The 24,723-nt window shown below is 34.7% G+C and overlaps 1 protein-coding gene across 2 annotated transcripts in view; it reads left to right on the forward strand.

Moving 5' to 3' along the window:
- DACH1 (dachshund family transcription factor 1) overlaps positions 1-24,723 on the forward strand; it is a 414,258-nt gene that overhangs the window by 220,541 nt on the left and 168,994 nt on the right. For both annotated transcript variants that reach the window (XM_029209969.1, XM_029209970.1), the window contains exon 3: positions 2,743-2,904. In XM_029209969.1, coding sequence (XP_029065802.1) covers positions 2,743-2,904 — 162 coding nt within the window. The remainder of the gene's footprint in view (positions 1-2,742; positions 2,905-24,723) is intronic.

Here is a 24,723-nt window from a genome sequence, read left to right on the forward strand (position 1 = left end):
CTGGGGCAGGGGACTGGAGAGATTTTCTAGAAAGTCTGAACAGCATGTGCAAAGTCTGGCTTGAAAGAGGAAATGTAGTCCACTAGAGGTTGTGAAAGACCCCTATATGTCTGGAGCACACAGAGCAAAGGAGACCTGGGGGAAAGATAATGCCATACAGATAAGCAGGGTACTTGAGCACACAGGGCCCTGACAGACACATGAAGCACCCACCTTGTTCCTCAGAGCAGGCATCAAATGCCAGGGTTAGATTTTTGTTTTCATAAGGTCACGTTGACTGCAGTATGAATCATAAGAGATTGGAGGTAGAGAAAGTGGAAGCTGTTAAGAAATAATTACAAGACTCCAGGGAACAAAAAGTGGCAGCTTACACTAGGGGAAGCCAGGGGAGATGGAGAAAATTGTCTGAGTGTGAAAGCTATTAAAGAATTAAATTTGAGAACCCATCAAACAGTTAGGTGAGTTAGTGAAACTTAAATCAGCAACTGTTGCAAATGTCATAGCTTTCTTCTTGCTTTCATGAAACTGGACTGAAAATAGAATATTTCAAAAGTATCATGGTTATAGCATGTGTGTGTCACACACACATCTATCTGTTGGAATTTGCATTAGAAGTGTAAATCTAAGGGGGAAAAAACTGTCAAATGGAAAAAGAGAAGAGTACCATAAATAAGATCAGATAAATAATAAAATTGTGAAAAACATTTTTAGAAGTCAAGGGTTAATGCCGGCAGCTAAGGAGAAGCAGGATACTTCTAGCTGAGGGAGGCTGCAGCCAGCCCACTGTATCCTGCTTGAGTCATAGCTAGGACTGGGCTTGACTTGCTGCAGTAAAAACTAGAACACAAGGCCTGCCTAGTTTTTACTAAACATTATGTGGCATTCTTCACATAGTTTATCTTATTTAATCCTTCTATTATCCCTTGGTGAATAGGATGACTTTACAGATGAAGAAACCATACTTAAGAAGATTTTATAGCTTGTGTAAGGCCATATCAAGCATAGTTATGTTTCATGCTACTGAGCTTGATTCAGATCTATCCAATAATAACAATCATATCTCAAGTGGTAGTTTTTTCTTTCTTATTTGAATACTATGGAACAAGATTTACCTGCCACATAAATCAAAGATAAAGACCCTAGATGTGTCATAAATTGGATATGGGACAACACCAGGCAATGAAGGGAAAGGACAAGTGGGATGTTCACATTGGTGACAAGGCGAAACTGAGGAAGAGAGATTTTCTGGGAAACACAAAGAGAATTTTAAGAGAACAGGAAAGAAAATCTTCTGAAACATCTTTGAAGGAAATGAGTAACTGGGGAGAAAATTCAATCATAGGAAGATGAGAGAATCAGTTCAAGTTGGGACTTAAAAGGCAATAAGTGTTCAGTCGAGACCCAGATGAATTCTTTGAGTTCAGATCAGTGCCTTTTTAGGGGGCAGTTACCAGTTTGTCATGCAAAGAGTCAGTCTGAAGGTCTTGTTGCGTTGGGGTGAAAGTTGTCAAGGTCTCTTTGGTCTGATCTGAAGGAAAGGTGAGGTATTCTCCTAACCTCAAAAAAAAAAAAAAAAAAAAAGCAGAGGTTTCTAGGGGAAAAGACCTTCTTCTAATTCCTGAGGCTGCACCTTATTTGCTATAGTAACTAGAAGTGATGATTAATGGGGAGGAAAAAAGGGAGAGAGGTTTCAGTCTCAAATCCACCAGCTGCAAGTGGAAATAAATCATACATAAATTCAAAGCAGGCTGAAGCGCTGTAGCCAGAAATTCTGAAGCAACATAGCAAAAGGAGTATGAGGGTGTGGGCGGGTGTGTGTGTATATCCTCTCATAGACTGTCAGAGTTTTAGAGTTAGCAGAGATCATTCACACGTTTCAGTGTCTTTCATTTTGCAGATGAAGGATGTCGGATGAAGTGAATTGACTCGGTAAAAGTTCACACGTTTAAGGAAAACAAATCGCTCCTGTGCTCCAAAACCTCTGCTGGTTACCTAGAGCCTGTACCTAAAGCCAGGTCTTCACTTTCTGATCTTCCGTATCTGGCCTCAAACTGTTTTTTCTAATCTCATGATCACTGCCACCTCCCGTTTTCTGGATGAACAGAGACAAACTTTCTGGAGACGGTGTGGCATAGTGGTTAGAAAGGTCAACTCTGGGACTAGAATACTGGAGGATGACAAGTGGGGGAAGTGAATCACAGGACTAGAATGTTCCAGACAAAGGCAATGGCAATTGCAAAAGCACGGGCTTGAAGAGGCAGGGCACGTGTGGGTACTGGGGCCACGTTCAGCATAGGGGGAGTATGGCATGAGAATAGGGAAACTTTGGGTGATTAGGTAGGTTTCCAATTTTAGTGAAAAGCTTTGTGAGTTAAGCTAAGCAGTTCAGATTTCCTTCACCACCCCCCACCCCCCTCCACCCCCGTAGGCAGCTGTAGAGGATTTGGAGCCAGGGATGACATGTTCAGATGGGTTTGTTTGAGGGCGAATTCTGTCTGCATTTCTACTACTCTCCTTCTGTGTACGAATCATGCTTTTGCTAATATTGAATATGGGAGTTCGGAGAGCACTCTATGATATCAACATAGTTTCACTGGTTAGCTGGGAATGAATATATGATATCAGAGTGCTGCATAAAGGAAGCAGATACTTCAATATGTTGTATATGTGTTCTATAAAGCACATGGACTCACGTGAAAAATCAGAATTTGAATTACCTCATTTTTAATTTATTCTTTGAAGGTTTGACAGCAGCAGCTGCAGCAGCTGCCGCTGCTACCAATGCAGCGATCGCCGAAGCAATGAAGGTGAAAAAAATCAAATTAGAAGCTATGAGCAACTATCATGCCAGTAGTAACCAACATGGAGCAGATTCTGAAAATGGGGACATGAATTCAAGTGTTGGTAAGTTTTATGTTCACTGAAACTTACTGTGATCATTTTGCTACTCAATGACTTTCTTTTCCAGAACAAAATTATTGGCTACCCGTTCAAGAAGTCGGCCCCTTTAGCTTTGAAAATAGTGTACATTTTGAAGAAACCACTTAGCCTAACAACACACACTCTAAATAAATAATTAGCAACATTATTTTTAAATGTAGGAATTAACTTTATGTCTGCAACCTCTACTGTAAGAATTCAGTTAACATCTTTCATAATACAAATAAGTTCTAATAGTCAGAATTCAAAAATATTTACTGTAGGTAAGATGACAGAAGAATATTTACAAACAAAACCACACACTAGTTTTTTTATTCTTAATGCATTGGTTATCAAATAAGAAATGTGCCTTAGCAGCAAAACATATAAACTTAATCTTTTCATGTACTGCCAAGAATAAGAATTATGCTGATAATTAATTCTTTCTGTATACATCCATTATCAGTTTCTCTTATTTAAAAAATGCCACTTTAATTTCTTAATTTGATCTTTTTCTTTCTTGAGGTATGGAGGGATGGAAAGTTAACCATTACTGTTTAAACCAAAAAGGAACAGCTTTCTCTTTGCAGAATTAATTTGGGTAATTTGTTTTGTCAAACACAACTTCAAATGAGGGTTAAATTTTTATTGATGATATCTTTAGCGTCTGTGTGTTTGTGACATAAAACATTTTTTTCTGCCACTGCACTGTATTATTTCCCTTTAAAATGTAGAAATCATGCTCAAAATATAATTGAGCAAGAGGAATTTGGATGCAAGATGTACACAAGGCTATATCCAACATACATGTTCATGAGAGACACAATAATTTATGGAAGTTCAATTAGATTTCCTTTTCTGTGCAACATTTTAACAGATTATTTCTTTAGCTAATCAGCAGCTCCCTACTTTCAGTCCATTGACCTACAGGTAGGGGGCGTGTATGAAGGAATACTGTGGACTTCAGTGATAGTCATTTTCACAACTGTTCATGGAATCGTGTGCTAGATATGAGTAACCTAGTAGGAAGTAATTTTAAAACACATACACAAAACACAAAATACCACCACTTCAGCGATGCCAAAGAGCAGCTTCTAATGTAAAAAGGGGAAAAATAGAACTTTTCAACAGAACTGGACAAGAGAAATAGAAAAGGAGAGGCGTTAACGGCTTTGACTTGAGAGTATGATAAAGAAGGAGGTAGCAATTCTTGAACAAAAAGATGTGGAAGAAAGCCAAAGACACGGCTCAAAATCTGAAAAGGACTAAGGGAAGTGCCAGCGTTCGCATTTGCAGTGCTTCTATTGAGAAGATGGAGGGCGGTGGATGGTTTAGGGCATAGTTTACACACATCAATTTAAACTTTTAAAAGTTAAAAACGATACTAAAGTAAAATGAAAGAATTGTAATTCTGTTTTTAGAACTATTGACTACATATTATTTTAAAATACTAGTCTTTTACTTTGCCCAATAAAACAGAGCAAAATTGGACACTTTTAAAAACAAGTAATTGGCCACTCTAAACTATAGTTGTGATTCCAAAGCATAATTTAGATTGTTTTCAAAATTTTAGGAGAGTAAGCCTTTAATGTGGGCTGTTGTTGGTAGCTGGTGTTGTGAGGAGGGATCTTTAAGTTAGGCAATTTAATAACACTTGAACAAAATATATTAAAACATTATACCTCTGTCAAATTTCCTGAGCAGCAGAACAGAAGCTGGCTTTGGAGAAACCAACAGGCATAATATAAAGAGACCATAGCTCATAATTAAGCGTTGGCATACACTTAATATTTGATATTATGGAATAATACTTGCCCTCTGACCAAATTGTGCTTATCATAATTATTTGGATAGCTAGGCTATCATAATGACTTAAACTAAGAAACAATTTAAATTTGCTTTTTAGTTGGAAGAAATCACTTTTCTTCCATTAAGGTATTCACTTGCTAGTTTATATTGCTTTTTTTTTTTTTTTGACACCCATCATCCAATTTGAACCAGAAACGGAAATTTATTTGAATTTTCCTAGAGGGTCTTAATATTTTGAGATTGTGTTAACATTAGTGCCATTGCTAGTCCCTAAAACTCATGGATCATGTATGTTAGAGATCTGTAGCTGATTTGGGGGGAAATGTTATTCATTGTCATTTTTATTCTATTCTCACACATTACTGTCCTCTAAGAATTTGTGATTTATTACCCTTCCTGAGCATACCCCCTGCCCCCTTCTTCTTTACCTAGAGATCAGGGAAAGAGAGTTTAGGGGAGGGATGGGGTAGAGTCGGGGAAGGTACAGAGCAATATGGGGATGGGAGGTTGAGATTGCATAGATCACGGCAATTTTGAGCAATTGCTTTAAATGGACTCCAGTCTTCTCTGGTTCTGAGGATAGTGCCTGCCTCATGGTAAGTGTTCAATAACTATTTGCTCCGTGACTTTGGAAAGTTATGTGAACTTTCTGAGCCTCGCATTCTGCATCTGAAAAATGGCATAGAAAATAGTATCTGCATCGTGAGAATGAAAGGAAATCATATTTGACAAGTGCTTATCATTTTATTCATTACAGTGTCTGTTTATCACATTTTTTTGGTCACCCATAATGTTAGTCATGTGAGTATTGCTTTTGTTATTATTTCTCCCAACTTACCCTCCTGAAAATCACCCTCTTCCTCTTTTTACAGCCACCGACTGCTTCCTCCTCTGTTTTCCTATTCTCTCTGCTAGGTATTATTTGTTAAGCTGCAGGCCTGTGAGGAAATTTGGGGGTAGCTGTGACGTCATTTGGATTTCGTTGTATGTTTGATTTTAGCTTATTCTAGGAACACAAAAATAATCCTAACACAGCCTCAGCACTCAAGGGGCGTACACTCCTATGGGTAGGGTGGTTAAGTAAGCAGACAGTCATAACAGGATGCGGTGGATCCCCCAGGAACGTCAGCTAGCACGAGGCACTTAGGAAGTGGTATTGAAACCTATGAATTCCAGGAGGTATTCCAAGAATCTCAGAAGGCTTATATTTCAGAATACAAATGTACAGCTCTCACGAATCTGTCACTTGGCCCTTGGAAGTAGTGAAACCCCTCAGAGAGGTGCTACTTCAATGATGTATTGTTACTACTCAGCCCTGCCCAAATCCAGTGACATTTCTGAAGTCAATTCAGGGTTCTATTTTCCCTTATACTCATCTGGCTCACGCGTTATTTAAATGTTTCAGGCTTCTCTATGTAGAAACACTGTTTCCCCCGCCCCACTTCCTTACTCCTTGGTTGTAAGTAAATCCTTAGTGCTGCTAGAAAATAGAATTTTTTCTTTGCTTGGTTTCATTTCATTTGGCTTGATGAGGTGAAGGAATATTCTTATTATAGAAGACCCTCTCTAGTTCTTAATATGAATTGTAAAAATTAGCCAGAAAAAAAGGTGTTTGAAGAAACCTATGACACTGACAAATAATTATTTTATATCCCAATTTTACGTGGTAACCTTGAGCTTGCATCTTTCCAACAGAATGATAACTTTAGGAAGAAGTGAGGACTTCAGGATAGATCTGAGTGAGGCATCAGCAGGCTGAGTAAAATATATGGCTGTGTCGCCATTCTCCCTCATCCACAATCAATTGGATTCTTTTAGTTTAATATTTACTTGCTAAGATGAGATGCTAGTCTGCATGGTGATAAACAGTCTGCTCCTGGCATCTGAAGGTGACCTGTCAGTTCATATGGACAAATCTCCTGCTTACTGAAATGTACAAAATAAATCATTAAAGCAGGCAGGTGCTCATTCCCAGATTTGAATCACCATAGATTTATGATTTGAATTAATGCTTCATTTGGCCATAGAAATAGATGCTGAGACAAATGATATGCACTGGTTGGGGTTTCCATACTGTAGCCATCCTGATATTGATTACTGAGATGTCTTTGCAATCTCTTGTTTATATCAAGTACTATCTTGTGACAGGTTGGCTGATATGAGCTACATTGCAGATAAGAAGGAAAAATGTCCTGGATTCTTTTTAGTGGCAACGCTATCCACAACATACAGGCCAGATAAATTGCTATTTTTTTGCTTTAAGGACTGATCTACATAACCAGCTTAAAAAATGCTGCTTGGAAATTGGGACTGGGATATTGGAAAAGCAGAATTTAAAACCGGTGAACTCAAGGTCAATTTCATAGTCTCTATAGCTATGTTTTATCTGCTTATCTTCTTTTTTTTGGCATCATGCACATTTTTGAGGGTACTAAATTAATCACAATCGATTTAATCTAAATAAAGGAAACTTAATTTTACTTCTAGTTTTTAACTGCTATATAAATATTGACATAGTGAGCATCTCTTAGTAGTTTCTCTGTTATTTAAATACTTGCTAAACCTAATATCTTACCCCCTTAACTAATGACAACAAAGGAAACGACTCTAAAGATAAATACATTAAATATTATTCCCAAGTGCAAGAGTTTGTGGACTATAATTTACCAAGAGGCAGGAAAAGACTGCATTTTTACTTCTCTTAACATTTTATTTAAGGAAAACACTATGTACACAGTTTAAAGAATACTCGGAGGATTTAAGAGGGACCTTTGCCACAAGCTAATATCTGACTCATAGAACTGGTAAACAGCTATCAACAATAGTAGATTGCTTGCTTAGTAGGAAATGAGTTCATATCTATTCAAAATGTGATCTCAAAACAGATGTCCCAAGAAAATCTTATTGTTTAAACTATAGTCATAACCCCCGAACTGCTGTTATTTCTTTAAGGAAGTGAAGTAATCTTAAGACTTCAGAATTTCTGTCTCTGAACACCATGTAAAGTAGGCAAGAATACCCTAATGCAGTGATCCACAAACTTGAACACATTTCATATGCCTGAAATGTAGGATTCTTTTGCATTTTTTCAAACTTGCAATAGTTACAAAGATATAGGAGTTTCAAGTAAAAACAAGAGCTTGAGTTTGGGATTAAACAGCTGTGTTCATCAATGGTATTCCTTACTCCTTACCTCTGTCCATCAACCAAAAAAACAAAACAATGAAAAAAAAATGCTAGGCAGATAGGGAGATAAAATTATCTTCCCTGGCTGACCATCCCCTTATCTTTTTTTTTTTTTAACCATTCCCAAAGAAATAAAATAGTTTACATTGCAGACATTTCCTTTCTTCTATCTCATGTGTCTATTTAGAAGGAAAAATTAATTTTATGATTTCAGGAAAAAGTCTTGGAGACCTTGAGAAAGCAAATAAAAGGAAACTGAGAACACAGGCCACCAAGCAGAGCTCTGTAGTTGCACATTGGATTCTCTGCTTTGGCAATGTTAATGAACCTCAAATCCTTCCTATAATTAGATGAGGGAATTGCTTATATTTTCAAACAGATGATGCTGCTATAATGAAACGATTGACAGGGAATTTAAGAGTGTCTACAGTAGTCATTTGGTTTCTGTTATTAAAAAAAAAAGTTTAAAAAGAAGATTGGCTTTAGACATAGGTCCTGAGAGAGGTAGTAATTTACATAGCATGCTATGACAGGTGTCTTTGTATAGGAAGGAAATAAAATGGAAGACTAGAGAAATGATGGGCAGGTATAGCAATTTTTTGGGGAGGGGGCGTCCTATGCTTATTCTGTGTAGGTTCTTTAAAAGGGGCCGAGACTCAAGAGATGGATCCGGATTGAGTGCACAGCTGTAAATGCTGATGAGCTAATTGCTCCTTATCTCTCAGCCCCATTCATCTTCATTTTTTACCAATTACTGAGAATTATCTGTGTTCTCAGTTGGATATGAGAGTTAATCCTTTTTGGTTAAGCTGGCAGTACTGTGAGCAGATTCCAAATCGGAGGGTGAAAAAGCCAAAGCAAGCTTGCTCTAAAAATGTCTCCAGTTCAATTACAGTATCACTGATTCATAAGAAATTTGCCATTGTTTAACAGATTAAATGTGGAATTTTTTTTTTAACTTTCTTAATGTTTCTTTGCCTAACAATGATTGTTAAGATCCTTCTTCCTGTCTGATGAGTAAAATTTAATAATATTAACAGCCAGGGTCTTGTAAACATGGAAACACACAAGACTACCCTAAAAGGCCAAAAAAATTCTGACACATGAAATGAGAAGTATTTTAGAACTGATAGCTTTCAATTTATATGTAAACACTTTTAATCTATGCCTTTGCTCTCTGTGGCTTCTCATATGGTGAGGAAAGTATGTCCAAACATAAACCTTTTCACAAATGTCACATTAGTGGAATTTTAATGGAAAGACCACATAAGCATCTCCTAAAAGTGTAGGAACTGCCATGGTTTGTAATTCAATTGATGGTGAATAAGCCGTATGGTTCACATCATTTCCTATGCAAAAGATGTCTTCATATCCTGACATTTCACACAAAATTGCTTATTCCAGCAATGAAAAGCTAAAAAGTAGTAAGCTATGCTTTCATAATTTTCAATGCATTTTAAAATATTTAATATTTCTGGCATTTCTTCTTCATTAAATATTTTAAATAAGGTAATCTAATGTGAAAATATAAAGAATAAATAGCTAATTTAAGACAAAATTGCCATTTGAATAACTTGTAGTATGATCAAACAAGTCCTTCTAGATGCTTCCAAAAGCAGAGATTGGGGAGCAGAGAGCAAAATATGTCAGAAGATTCAGCTTCTAGTAATAACACTGCTAATAAATAACTTAGCTAGTTAGGTCTCTTAATTTCTCAGATTTCTTATTTAATAAATAAGGAGCTTGATGCCCAGTCAACCCCTTGGTTCTAAAATTCTTTGATTTTTGAAATGATTAGAAGATAAAAGGCAAGAAGTTATTCTTTACAGTGATTTCTAAAATGAAATACAAAACTGAAACAACCTAAATGTTCGAAACATGCCATCATTATGTATATTGTAACACATCATTTCACAGATTATGTAACCATTACATATGACAGATAATGGTGGAAAATATTTATTTTGAATATAAGAAAAAAAGAGGCACATGCGGTAATAACTGGTCATTTTATTAAGCTCTTTTTCATGATTTTCTAGAAAGTGCTTGGCATCATTTTGCATTTTTTCTCATAACATATTTTGGATCTTTATTGTGCATATAAAAGAATAAAAACATTAGTGATCATAACAGGGCACTATGGAAAAAATACATTTCCATATTAAAAAGAACACTTCTCATTTAAAAATATTTGAGCATGTATTTCTGAATCCACTCCTATATGTAAAGAAAATCATTAGAGTATGAACAATAACATATACTAGTTTTCTGTATGAATTATTAAATGTATTGTATGGTGAAGATAAGCAGAATGCAGAGAATATTTCCACTTTTTCTGTAGTGTCTGTTTCATTTTCATAAAAAAATTTTTAATTTATATGGACAGTTGGAGAGCATAAGTAGAAAATATTAGCCCAATGTTTTCCTTTTGGTTTTAGTATTGCGTATTGCTTACTCCAACTAATGACAGGATAATGAAATAAACTGATAAGCATTTCATACTAAGAAATATAAATTAAATGATTTTATTCTGATGCTGTATCCTTGTGTAATCATAAAACATAAGGATATGTAACATATGTCCAATTGGATATGCTATATGGTAGACTCCATCACATTCTAGGAGATTGAATGCATTTATTACAGCCTTCAGTTTTCATTGAGGAAAGCCCTAAATATGATCGTCAACCTACATCAACATGCTATAATGTTTATAGGACCTTCAAAGTAACATATAGTGGGAGCAAACTTTTCAGTTTAAAATAACCCCAGGCCTTATTCAATCTTTTTAAGATCAGGTAACCCTTATTTTTTTCATTAATATGATCCTCCATTATTTTATCTTATATTTTAACTTCATATGATTGATGACATATGATTAAAATAAACCTTCAACGTTGTGTTCTGTAAATTATAATGTTTGATGATATAAATCTTTAAATATCTCATGATAACCTAACATTAGAGAACATATTCTTTGAGCTGTTACTAAGGGTGTTGTTCATGGTTTAACATTTTGTGAGCGTGAGCACACAAGTTTCTAACTCTGAGCCCAATGCCTGTCATCAGACTTAGCATCTCGCATTTATATGACTGTGATTCCTCTCTGCACTGTCCAAATATTCCAAAAGTGTACAAAGCCATTTGTATGAACCATGGCATGTCCAACTGAATACAAAATATAATAACTTAGTGATAATAAGTAAATAATATAGTAGTCGACATGAATGTCTAAAAATGTCAATTCACTTATGAAGAAATAATGTGGCATACATCATCTTGCAGGCTTTTAGTACCCCCCTCCCCCAGATGAACCTGGATCATTTGGAAGATAGGAAAAATAGAGGATTTAAATATGGTTTTCTTTAACAGCAGGTCATAATGGAAACACAGACCCTTCCATTCAGTGCTGAGAGAATTACCAGTTTGATAATGATTAGGAATGTTGTTATTAAAACAGTATGTGCAGTTCATTTTCAACAGTTTTGAATTAGAGTCTGCACTAATGAAACGGATACGGTTTCCTTCACAAAGGGCAGATCTGTTAGTTAATATCGCTGCAGCAGTGCCTCGCAGACCATGCCTTTAGCTCTATTTGTATTTCACAGCATGATAAGCAAAGAGTGTTGATTTTCAAGGATCCTGCTGATGAAAGGTAATGGCATTATTACATCTTTATCTCAAAAGCAGAACTGAGTGGTAAATGATTTTTTTTCTCTGTTGCACAAAAGATTTCTTGGTTAGAAAGCCTTTTTTATTTCTTTACATCGTTTTCGTCTTGGAAATGATATGTTATTATTTAATGTCTGCACAGCAAGCTTGAAAGCACCTAATAGTGAATGGATTGGAAGTGAAGTACCTCCTGCTCACAGATATGGATCTTCTCAGTCACACGCTGTACCAGCTGTCATCCCAGCCATACTGCTGTGATTTAATTAGTCTGTTTATGTCCTTTCTAATAATATTTCCATCTCTATGAAAGGGCAAATGCGACAGGGACTTTTTCCCTTTCTGGTTCTGCAGACTGAAGAATGTGGCCTACATCTGATATGTGAGGACACGGGATTGAATCACCATTCCTGTCACTTCAAGCTGTTGATAAATTGTTCAGCCAAGAAGTGTACTTACTTCCTTGGGGTCATTTGTAGGCAGGGAGTAATAATCTGCATAGGGACAAAGAAGAGAGGATATTTGTGTATATGTGAGCATGTGTGTATCCAGTCATCTATGTATGTATGCGTGTGTACACACACGCTTATGCAAATACACATTTATGTGCATGGGTGTATTCTAAAGTTAAAACAATTATTAGACCGTGTGAACCCTGCATTTTTATCAATGCCGTGCATGTCTTTAGGGCACATATTTAAGTTTTTTTCATCAATTGATTTCATACAAAATTACAACATTTCAGGAATTCTTGGAAAGGTTTTTCCTTTTTCTAAATGAAAATTCAAATAACAAGTCATTTACCTGGAATTTTACTTGTACAACTGCATCGATTGGGGGCTTTGGAGAGATCTTTGTTTTATACAGGTATTACATTTTAGGATATCCAGGGAAGGAAGACTTCACCATCTTCATAAGACATTTAATAGTTATATTTGTACTTAAACTTTTTCTAGAAAGTATTTTTAACTGAAAAGGATAGCTCAGGTTCAAAACAAACTAGCTACCACACACTTATATAAGAATGCATAAGTTAATAAACAAACATAAAAGAGATATAACATTATTAAATATAATGTGGTGATTGATAGTCTATACTCAGGCACTGTGCTGTTTGAGTGATTCAAGCTTACTTCAAAACGCAGTGGCCTTGTAAACATTCTTGATTCTGCCTTAGGATTCTGTGACCTTCTAATGTTTCGTGAGACACAGATCCATATAATAGAGATGGGGGAAAATCATGTCTAAAACCAGTCTCAGTTCGTTTTAACTTCATTCATATTTCTCTTAGAAAGAAACATCTACCTCTTTTATAAATAATTGGTTAACTAATTCTCTGTGTTTTAGCTGCTTTTTGGAAATAAATTGCTTTTTCTTTACTTTATGGTTTGTGTAAGTGCTGAAATTGTGTTACAAGGTTTTCTGAGATATCTTCTTTCTGGGTTATCTCACTTTTGTTTTTATATTTCTGTTTTTCCTCTCTTATCTTTTACATTTGAATAATCCAACTACATTTTTGGAGTGGGACTTGTTAAAACAATGAGTATATTGACAAAGTAAATCCAATATTCATTTTACGTGAAAATATCAAGGTTAAAAATGCTAATCTTACAAAGGTGGTCAAATTGTTTTAAAATGATTTCCTTTAGCAATCTAAATGTCAGCCTCCTAGAGTTGCCAGTTGTAATGTATTTAGTTTCTTTTTGCGCTTTCATTTACCTACCACTGTCAAACCTATGCCTACATCAAGGGGAAAGGTCAGGTTCTAAAATCGTTTAAAATAAATACATCAAAATGAGCATCAAAATTAGAAAATGTCTTATATCTATGAGTAAATGATAAGACTATTTTCAATCCTTTAGATTCCTCTTCTAGATAATATATTACCTTAGCAATTAAATAGCTAGATATCACACTGCACACACACATATGCACACACGCGAATGTGCACTCACACACACAAGTACCCATATATTTCAGCTCTCAAGAAACTCTCATTAACTTACTACTAGTATAAGCTGAACTTATGAAATATATTTATTTTTAAAATTATTTTATTTTGGAAAAAATATCGAAATACTTATTTGGCTATCTTTCCCCTAAGGTGTAATTTCACTGTTTCCTCTACATTTGCTATACTGAGGAACGTAAATGTTGATGATTAAGTTATCTTGACATGAACCATTTTGATGCTTTGAAAAAACTCACCATGAAGCATTTGATGGTATTTTTTATTAATTGGATAAATGAATTGTGAGATGTGTGATTGCATGATGAGGTACTCATTTAGTTGTTGCTTTTTGCTTTTACTAATCTCTGTCATATTGGATTTATAAATGGAATGGAGTGACCTTTGAAACTGTGATGGAAATGAAGAGATAAACACAACTTGAAAGGACAAACCAATTAATATCAATGTGTTAGTTACACATACATGAGGAATTTTAATCCTTTGCTCTCTACAGTAAATTTGTGAATCATTTGTAGAGAAAAGGAGCACACTTTTTGATAGTTAAGGATTTTAATCTTACGTTTTCCTAAATTTTTTAAATTTTATGTAACATTATTATATAGATAACACACAGATAGCTTGTTTTTTGTGCATGAAATGTTGGCACTACCTTGGAAAGATTGACAAGATTCCCTTTTAACAAAAAAGTTAACCATGTACACACAGATATTCAAACATGTACACATATAAGGCACATGTACACATATAACATGATCTAAAATCATATTATATATTTTTAAATAAATATATTGTAATCTTGATTATAGTAAATCTTGAAATAAACCTCTCTTTTGTAAATTTAGACTCATAACTGATCCTCTGCCATTGACCATAGATTACTTTCTAAAAAAATCCAGATTCAGGAATCATAAATAAAGCATTTATTATTTTAACCTCAGGAATCATAAATAAAGCATTTATTATTTTAACCTGTTGACCTGTAATTTTAAGAAATATTTTTCAAAATCAATAATATACTTGAGTATGCTTTTAAAATAAAATCTGAATAGCCAATTTATACTTTGTTCTTACCTCATGCTTTCTTTCTTTGCCTTCCCCCTTTTTTTATCTAATTGGGCTTATTTTTATAAAAATGAAAAAAACAAGCCAGTTCTGCTGTGGTGTGAATTTTAGAACACTTGTACATTCTATTCCCTTTAATAGCTTAATTATAGAATATAATCAATTTAATATACAGGTTTTGAAATATTGTCATTGATGCACAACAAGGAAAAAAGTAATACACGCTTGACATTTTAAAACACCAGCATTGAAAGACTTTCACTTCTAATTGATTTTTAAAAGAGTTCCCTGGAAAAGTGAGCTCAGAAATGTTTATAACAGCTTTGGCAACCTTCCAAAATGTTTATCACAAAGAGTAACTCAGCAGTTTCTAAGTTCTCCCATCAACTGAGAAAGATGTGTCCTGTAATTGGCTTAATCTATGCTGATATTAAACCCCTCACAGAGACATCATGTTTTTTTGAAGACATAAATTCTCAAAATGGTTAGTTCAAAATAAGAAGCGTTTTACTTTTGCAAATTGGAGAGAAATTGTTAAGAAGTAAGTTATGGATGAGCAAAGGATATGTACCTTTTACATTTCGATGAAAATATGCATTTTCTTCTCCCTCACTTTTAAAAAATCTGTTGACCTTCAAAAGTTTGGTAAAATTGACAAAAAGGTGATTTTTTTAGGCATGTTAATATCATACCGCTCCTTATGGTTGATTGTAGGTGTGAAAAACTTCCTCTGACAGCCAAAAAAATTAATGGACATGATATCCATTCTATTTTAACAAGCAAGCAGACCGAAATACAGTAATATTGACCTCAAGCAATTATGTTAAAAGGCTACTGCTAAGTATTTCAGGAAAAATGATTCCATTGACTAGTTGTTTGTCAGTTCCTGTATGTTTTTTTATTGATTGCTTTTGGATATATGGCCCCATGATTGAAAATGTTGCTGGTAATATCTTCTCTTTATAGTACCAAACCTACTTGCTGTGATTGATGAGATAAATTTACACAGAAGTGCATATACAATTTTATGTAGATCACTACTTTCTAATAATATTAATTTTGTAGTGAGGTGTTTTTTTGAAATTAAGTCAGAGTAGTAGGCAACTTCATAACAATTTTATTCTTCCAGGTCTTTCCTTATTGTGTATTATTTTCTCATTTGTGATTCAGAGCAATAATGTGATATTTCAAAGTATGATCAGCCAGAATGAGTCATCTATTTGTAAAAATTTCTGTTTAAGATGAAGACTGTACAACAACTACTCATTCTCATAGGAATCTGGAGAGATCTGTGGTTTGAAATTTCTGTATCATAAACTCATGTGGTGCAGGCAGTATTACATTTAGTCAATAACCAGGAATTCTGATTAGTTGGATATAAGTCACTAATGTTGAGAAATAAATGTAACAAAAACAATGAATAGAAAAGAAACGAATTGATAGAAACAGGTAAGGAAGTCATTCAGTAGACAATCGTACCTAATTTGTCAAAACAATGCATCGCCTAATACAAGTTGCGTCTGAGAAATAGATTTGCATGACAATGTCCCTCAATACAAAAATCACATCTATTTTTCTCTAAATTTGGACTATAAAGCCGTATTAAAAACAAATATTTAAATGTCACATACCCTCGAATCACATATATATATATGCACATTCATCCATATATATATATATATATATATATATATATATATATATATATACTTGCTTTTACACTATTCAGAACTCAAGGCACTATTCTTTCCTAGTTTATTTATTTATTTTTGGCTGTGTTGGGTCTTTGTTGCTGCGTGCGGGCTTTCTCTAGTTGTGGTGAGCCGGGGCTACTCTTCATTGCTGTGCGCGGGCTTCTCATTGCAGTGGCTTCTCTTGTTGCAGAGCACGGGCTCTAAGCATGCAGGCTCTAGGTGTAGTCATGGCATGCGTGCTCAGTAGTTGTGGCTTGCAGGCTCTAGAGCGCAGGCTCAGTAGTTGTGGCATGCAGGTTCAGTAGTTGTGGCACACAGGCTCATTTGCTCCGCGGCATGTGGGATCTTCCTGGACCAGGGCTCAAACCCACGTCCCCTGCATTGGCAGGTGGATTCTTAGCCACTGCACCACTAGGGAAGTCCCTCTTTCCTAATTTAGATGAAAACAAAACAAAACAAATACCCCTCATGTGATGTAGTTCGACATCGTTTTTGTTTCCTTATAGCCACAGATAGTTTCCTAGTATAGTCATATACTCATATTTTACCTCAAATTCTAATGTGTACCTAATCTTCATGCCTACAGGTTTCCAGTGATATGCCGATTTCCTTTTCTATCAGTCCTCACACTGCACCAAACTGTGTTACTACTCTAATATTTACTGCTGCCTCCCCAAAAGGAGTAATTGGCAGGGATGGAGGCATAGAGAGAGAGCAAGAGTTAGAGACAATGAGAGAGAGAGAGAGAGAGAGAGGTGGGGAGAGAGGGAAAAGAGAGAGAGAGAGAGAATGAGAACATTTAAGTGAAAACTGAGAGGCAACACAACTTTGTGTTTAGTGTTGAGAGCACAAAATATGGTGCCTAACTGCCTGGGTGGAAATTGTGGCTCTGTTCTTTACTGTTCTTCTTATGACATTTTTGGCATCTCTGCACTTTTGTGTCTCAGTTTCCTCATCTGTATGATAGGTATAATAATTATAAATATTTCATAGAGCCCTTGGGGATTATTTGTGTTAAATTACTTCTCAGAACGCGATGGGACACATTGTAAGCATTATACTAAAGTTTATTAAATAGAAAATAAAAATAACATAATAAAGTGCATGCACACACATACACACTCACAAATATCTTCTGAAATGTTGGGAGTTTCTAGTATTCCCAATGTCTCAGCATTATTTGAAGCCCTATTTCCTCCTCTACATGCCTCAGCATTCCATACTTATCCAGGATCTGCACTATTTGATCCTGATTGAATATATCCAAAGGGTGTTTTATTGACTATTTGCTGCATTCTGAGCCTAGTGTAGTGTTCAGGAAATATGCTACCAGGTTTAGATTACATTGCTTCACCTGTAAAAAGCACACATATATAGGAAGAATGAGGTTGTCGGTTGTTTCATTGGCACATTTTTTTTTTAGAAATCAATAATCTGCTTGTAAACTTGTTTTTTTTTTTTTTTTTTTTTTTTTTTTTTTACGCGGGCCTCTCACTTTTGTGGCCTTTCCCGTTGCGGGGCACAGGCTCCGGACGCGCAGGCTCAGCGGCCATGGCTCACGGGCCCAGCCGCTCCGCGGCATGTGGGATCTTCCCGGACCAGGGCACGAACCCGTGTCCCCTGCATCGGCAGGCGGACTCTCAACCACTGCGCCACCAGGGAAGCTCCAGCTTGTAAACTTTTAATTGAAAAGTTTTGTCTAATTTTATGTTATCAGACAAAATATGTACTCCAACTCTAAAAACAGACATTACTTTATTCAGTGCACATAAGACTTCCTTTAATTATCCCTTAATAAGCTTGGTTTAACTGGGATTTACGGAAGAACAGTGGTCATTAACATTAGCCAGATTAAGACTGTGTTAATTACTATTGATAGATAAAATAACGTGCTAAAGTGCTTTAAATTATTCCTATACTTATGAATTGGAAGTAAGTTTCAAGCTTTTAAAGGGAAGTTATATTTTATTTATACTTTAAATTGAATATTGACTTTTATACAGATATGTAGACATAACAACACATGATTTCATGGTTTAAATTTACAGCTTCTTTATGTTTACCATGAATAAGGGATAATCTTAAAATATATCATTCTGGATAATTTCCTAAGATATAGAAACGTTCACATTTACTTTTATGATTCATGTTATATGATTTTAGTTAGAAACAAATACATATCTTAATTATAATTAACTTCAAAACACTTAGTTACTTCCTTTTTAGCAATTGATAGATGCAAATGTTTTCTTCTATCTTGAAAATAATTTTTAGAATTGTGGCATTTTATATTAATGTTGTACTTTCTTGTTTATTGCTCCCCTATGTGTCTATTTTCAGTATCATATTTGGGGTTAATAATACCTGAAATTTAGCTAGTTTTTTTCCCCTCCATGTATCAGTTCTTAGAGTTTCCGAAATGAAACTTTGGCTTAGAGTTGGAAGACATGTTATAATGTAACTTTTTTGGAGATAAACTTCTGTTATGATGGCGTGGTCCTCAGGAGTTTGCCCAGGCTTTTGAATGATGACTGTCACTTCACCAATATCAGTTATTTTCCTAAAATGAAGATTGTTAAGTCCCATTGTTTTTTACCTAAGGCTGCCTTTTGGATCTAACCTATAAAACCTAGAGTTTCTTTGCCCCCGTCTGGAAAATGACGTAGAATATTAGATGTGTAGGGATTTTGAGTTTACCTTATGTAATCGACATGAATAATATGTAATAATACTGGAAACTATCAATTTTGGAAGCAGCATTTCACATTCAATTTTGTGAATAAAGAAGCCCAAGTTAAAAAAAAAAAAACACATTATATCAAGTGAAGTATTTCTCAGGATTCCAGAAATAGTTTCTGTCACTCATCCCCACTTCCATTTTCTTGGAACTGCTCTTGTAATATATATATACACATATATGTATCCATATCCATGTATATATTTAATTTTATTCAAAGCAGGTCAACAACCCATGAACTCTAGATTGCTAAGACCAAAGCAATTCTCCTGGTTTTCATCATACAGAAAATTATGCAATCCACGAATTAAATTTTATAGATAGTGTTAACATCATATCCTTTGCCCTGCATGATTTAGAGTACCCTCATCCATTTAAAGATCCATACCAAGAATTTTAGTATTCGTCCCAGGCAAAATGTATTGTAAAGTAATACAATTTCATGCCTCAGCATGGACTCTGACTTTGGTCAGTCTTCCCCAAATTTAGTAAATAGCAACCTTTCAAAAAATTGTTAAGCCACGTGCTCAATCTAGAAAATTTGGAATCAACCTTGACATGGCTCCCTGCCCCTGTCTTGCAAATACTTTCTTATGTAGTACACCGCCATATGGGTTTATTCTTCCTCCAGACCATACCTAGGATTCATTTTCCTCTCCACACTGCCTCCACTGCCTATGTGGCAACCCACACTAGTCCCCCGCAGCGTGGCCCCTGCAATAACCCCTAATTCAGCCTTCCCACTTGCACTCTTTATCTTTTATCATCCTCTCTTGTTATAACAGCTCCTGTGATGACTGTAAATCATAAATTGATTCATGAGATTTGCCTTTTAAAAAGCCTTCATCGGCTTTTCATTGTACTTAGAGTAAAACTCAACTTTCTTCACATGGCCAAAAAGACCCTGCATAATAAAGAATGTATTTCATTTCTCCTCCCCAAATCCTTCTGGGTTATTCTTCCCCTTCCATCTTCTCTCCATACTGGCCTTTCTTCAATTCTGTAAACATACACACCTTCCTTCCCCAGTATTCTTAATTCTGACCAGTAGGCCAGAATTCTTTTTGTTCTTGACTTCCTAGCTCCTATTCATTTTCCAGTTCCTGCTTTAATGTCTTCCCTGAATGATAAATTTAAGTTAGTTCTCCAACTCTGCCCTTAACCCATTCCATTCCATATCACCTTGTTCTTTCTGTGGCACTTTGAAAAGTTCATAATGATATCTTTATTTGCAAGTCTGTTTGCTTCATGCCCATCCTGATACACGAGCATCCCAGCTTGACAAGGGTGGAACTGGCTTGGCTGCACTGACTGGCATGTGCTGTTAGTATATGGTTGTTCAATAAATTTTCCAAGGGGAAAATGGTGGGATGTTGGAACTAAAAGAAGACTTGAGCTAGCTTTGATATATACAACCTCTGAGTTTGGGCAGCTGGGAGTAGTGAGCTGGAGCTGGCCCACCAGAGTCAATTGTCAAATTGTCAAAAATTCTGTAAGCTTATTGTTAAAAAAAAAGTCACTATTAAAATTTAAATTATATAAATTTAGAAGTAAATAAAAACAGTGGTAATAAATACTCAAGACTTAAAAAAACCCCAAAAAACAAAAAACAAACCTCCTGAATGAATGTTTAATGAATGAGTGCTCAGTTAGGTCAGAATACCTTTGTACACATATCTTTGTTACTGCTAGCTTTCTCTTTACTCAAGGAATTCCTCTACATTTTTACCAGTTAGAATATTTCCTCCATTTTAGAGATAGGTTCAAGCTGCATTTTGTTCAGTGTCAGCATTCCAGGGTTTTATTATGGAAAGTTTTTATTCTCATTTTCACATCTTCATTTTCATTTAATCTGAGACATAAAATGTTAATATTGTTGGCATTTCCATTTTACAGATGAGTAAATTGAATCTCAGAGGAGATCATTTCTTGCCTGACATTTTGTGACTTTTAAGGTGGCGTTACTGGAGGTAGGGTCCGCTGTTTGGACTTCTACTTTAGTGTTCATTCCAGGTTATTAAAATAGGGAAAAGAAGGTTCATTCTTTTTTAAAAATATTAAATTAGAAATCCAGAAACTTGCTCTCCAGTTTAGTTTTTCCATTACCTAGCTCAGGTGGCTTTGAAGACATAATGTTACCTTTCTTTATCTTACTTTACTAAGTTTGGTTAATTGCAGGGCTCAGAATGAAAAGCTTTCAATTTATACAATTCTCTGATTACATAATGTAATATAACATAAGTAAACAGTATCTTTAAGTCACTGAAATCAACCTCCATGCTATGGAGAGGGGAGGTGAGATAGTACTATAGCAATTTAGGAGCAAAATATATTAAAGCATTAAAATTTTTGTGGATATAATTCAACAATTATGGAGAATTTGAAAATAAAATTTAAGTGGATATCCTACCAACTTTATTATTTATCACTATTCATTTTTTTACCCTTGTCCAACAAATTGTCCTAAAAATATAAAAACAAAAAATCATTTGTGATTCTGTGTCCTTTTTAATAACTATCTTTTAATTCATCCTCCTACAGTTGTCCCTCAAATAATATGTATTCGCTACACCTGAGCTATTTTATACGATATGTTTCTTGGATTATACTATAAACTCTTTGTGGCAGGGACCTTGTCTTTTTATATGCTCTATAAAGCACCGTGCATACCTAGGGAATTTTATGAGTAATAATAAAAAAGGAGGGAAAAAAGCTTTCATCAGCAGTGTTTTATTTTGCATGTGAATTTAGGGATGAATTCATACTATTATCCATATTTCTGGAGAAACACCTCCTTATATTACAAAAATGGACTATGAAGAAAGCATGTAATATTAAATCTGAAAATTTACATTGCTGGTATAGGAAAAATAAATGAAGCAATACAATTTGCTGTTTCCCGTCCATTATAAAAATATTGCCAAGTCTGGCATGTGGTTCATAAAATCAAACATTTTCTCACACAGATGTGCATACTGCAGGTATAAGAAACCACCTGTTTGCCAGAACAGGAGTTTCAAAAAAGATAAACACCAGAATTTTATATGGGTCCCTGTTGAAGGTCTATTCTACTATTAATACTAAAACCTTAACTCTTGTTCTTCAAACAGGTGTTTTACATGTGAATTGAAGGCTGAATAAACCCATGGATGATTCACTAATAAACACCATCGGTTTTTCTATTCAGTATACAGGATGATATTGAATACAACTGTCAAAGATAATTTCACAACCAATCCAGTTTTAAATGCCCAAATTACAACAAACCACAAATTCCTGTTTACTCAACATGCTCTTCTTTCCCTCTTTTATCTTAGTTGCAAAATTCTCATGAACTTGACAGTGTTCTCCCTTGGTGAAGAGAACGTCTGAAATATGCCATAAATCATAGTGAGCTACTAGAGAAATTCAAATTGCTGTAAGCACAAGTGCCAAGGGACTGCTTATGTACTGCCTGAGCCATAATGCAACGTTCACAACGAGATCATTGCATCATAATCTCATTCTCACTGTGATTTTGTTGTGCGTAGGGGGCTCAAATGTCAGAGAGAGAGAGAGACGAGAGTGAGTGTCAGGTTAGATTTCTCTCCTATTTTACATTAAACAAATGATCAGAAAAACACATTAACCTGGATCAAATATTTCAGAAATTAAAACTTCTCCAAAATTTCCTCTGTATAGGACATTTCTTGATACGTTTCATGCAGATAGGTTTAGCATCAGAATTTCTAGGGACAGTTGAGAGACCTTTTAATATATTTTTGCTTCTCGTTGATGAAGCGTTATCAAATAAGCAGTGTATTCATACCATAAACATCCAGCTTAATGAAGGTGTCTGTCAAACAAACAAAACCCAAGAATATTTCTAATAATGTAAAATTATCCATATTTGAAAAAATCTTGAAACATTGCAGTTATGTCCAAACTACATGTCTTTGTGTTATTATAATAGATTGACTTTTCACCAGTGCATATGCGTGCAGAAATACATATGTACATGTATGTTTCTGTTACTGACATGGATGGTCTCTATTTAAGATTCATGTTTGGGAACTAATAGATGCTTTTTAGTTTGTTCCTATATACAATTGTATTCAATGACTAAAAATAAAAAAATGGAAATAATTTTTGCCACATCTTTACTTTCTGGATGAAGGGATAAAAGAATGGCCTTGAGCTAAATAGTCAATGATATGTGACTGTCATCACTTTCATAGTCAAGAGAGTAGAATGCTAATGTAAAACATAACTTAGAATATAATTTTTATAAGCCCCTATGAAACATACAAATATCCCCACTTTGTTGATTACTTCTCATTTAATATTTGAACAGATAGGTATTATCATGTATTTCTACTTAGTGGTTAAAAAGGTTTACAGAATCCTAAATATTATGCAGTCCAAACTCCATCTTTTCAACGTGGAAATTCTAGGAAGGCAATCATATCAACTGCAAATTAGAACACTTTTTTTCCCTTCTCTCAGGATAGTTTTGCTACTTATTTTATATTTTGGTAGCTCATCTGAGTGAACTGCCCAATCGTTGAAAACAAGTTGAATATTAGTTTCTTGCTTTTGGATTTATGGAGTATGTGTCTCTTATTTCTCTCTCATGCATGCTGTTCTCTGGGGGTATCTTGAAGTATATTTATCAAGATGAAAATGTTTCCTTCTTTTACTAACTTAATATTGAAAAAGGATTTTTAATTATGTATTTTTTTGTATCTATTAAGATAAAAAGTCAATTTCTGAAGACCTCAGCTTACTAGTTGTGTTTACTAGCTAATATTACATACAAGTATTTCAGTCTTCAATCTAGACTAAAGGAACATTGTTCCTTATTTATTTCTAATTTTTAGTCTCCATAGTTCTCATCTAAGGACTGGACACATAATAATCTACTTCATATTTATTATCATATTTACCAGTGTCTTAGAATAAAATTTATTATAGTACTTTGCTTAACACCTCTGTTATAAAATTTTTTTTGTTTTAAAGAAAGGGTTATTACTTTTCTCCTTTCAGGTTTAAAATAAAGCAAAAGAGAACAAGAAACTCAATTTTTACATCTTTTGTCCAAATTTGCATGTGGATTAGATCTCCTTTCATATCTTCCTCAATTACACAATGTCTTCTTAAAGGAAGATACAGTTATAGACCCAAACCTTTGTACCTTTATATCCCCAAACTAGGCCCTTACATTCCATGGTACGTATGCAGTAAATTCCCTATGGACCATGCACCTAAAGGCTCCTGTTCTCCCAATGGCACGGATCACTAAATAATTATTATAAAAATATAATAGAATGAATTTGGCATACTCAAGCCAATGTATTTTCCTTTTGAAGTACACTATGTTTTAGTTCTCACTGATTTTAGAATAATTTAGTTTTAAGTTAAATTAAGGGAACAAATATACCATATTCCTCATTTGGAATATCATTCACTCTTGAACTAATCTGAGACATTTAAAAAATGAATATTTTAATTGATCTATTTATATTTGAAGGCTTGAGAATAAAGTTAAATTTCAAAAATGTTCCAGTAGCCATATGGTAATAAATGCCATCTACAAGTATAACTTGGAGTGAAAGTGTCATCTAGGATGCATTATAGTCTATAAAATCAGAAGTTCTGAAATTGCACCCTAGTTCTGTTGCATATTACCTTCTTAG

The sequence above is a fragment of the Monodon monoceros genome, unplaced genomic scaffold, assembly GCF_005190385.1.
Source record: "Monodon monoceros isolate NGI ecotype Baffin Bay Population unplaced genomic scaffold, NGI_Narwhal_1 Super_Scaffold_8, whole genome shotgun sequence".
Classification (NCBI taxonomy): Eukaryota; Metazoa; Chordata; class Mammalia; order Artiodactyla; family Monodontidae; genus Monodon; species Monodon monoceros.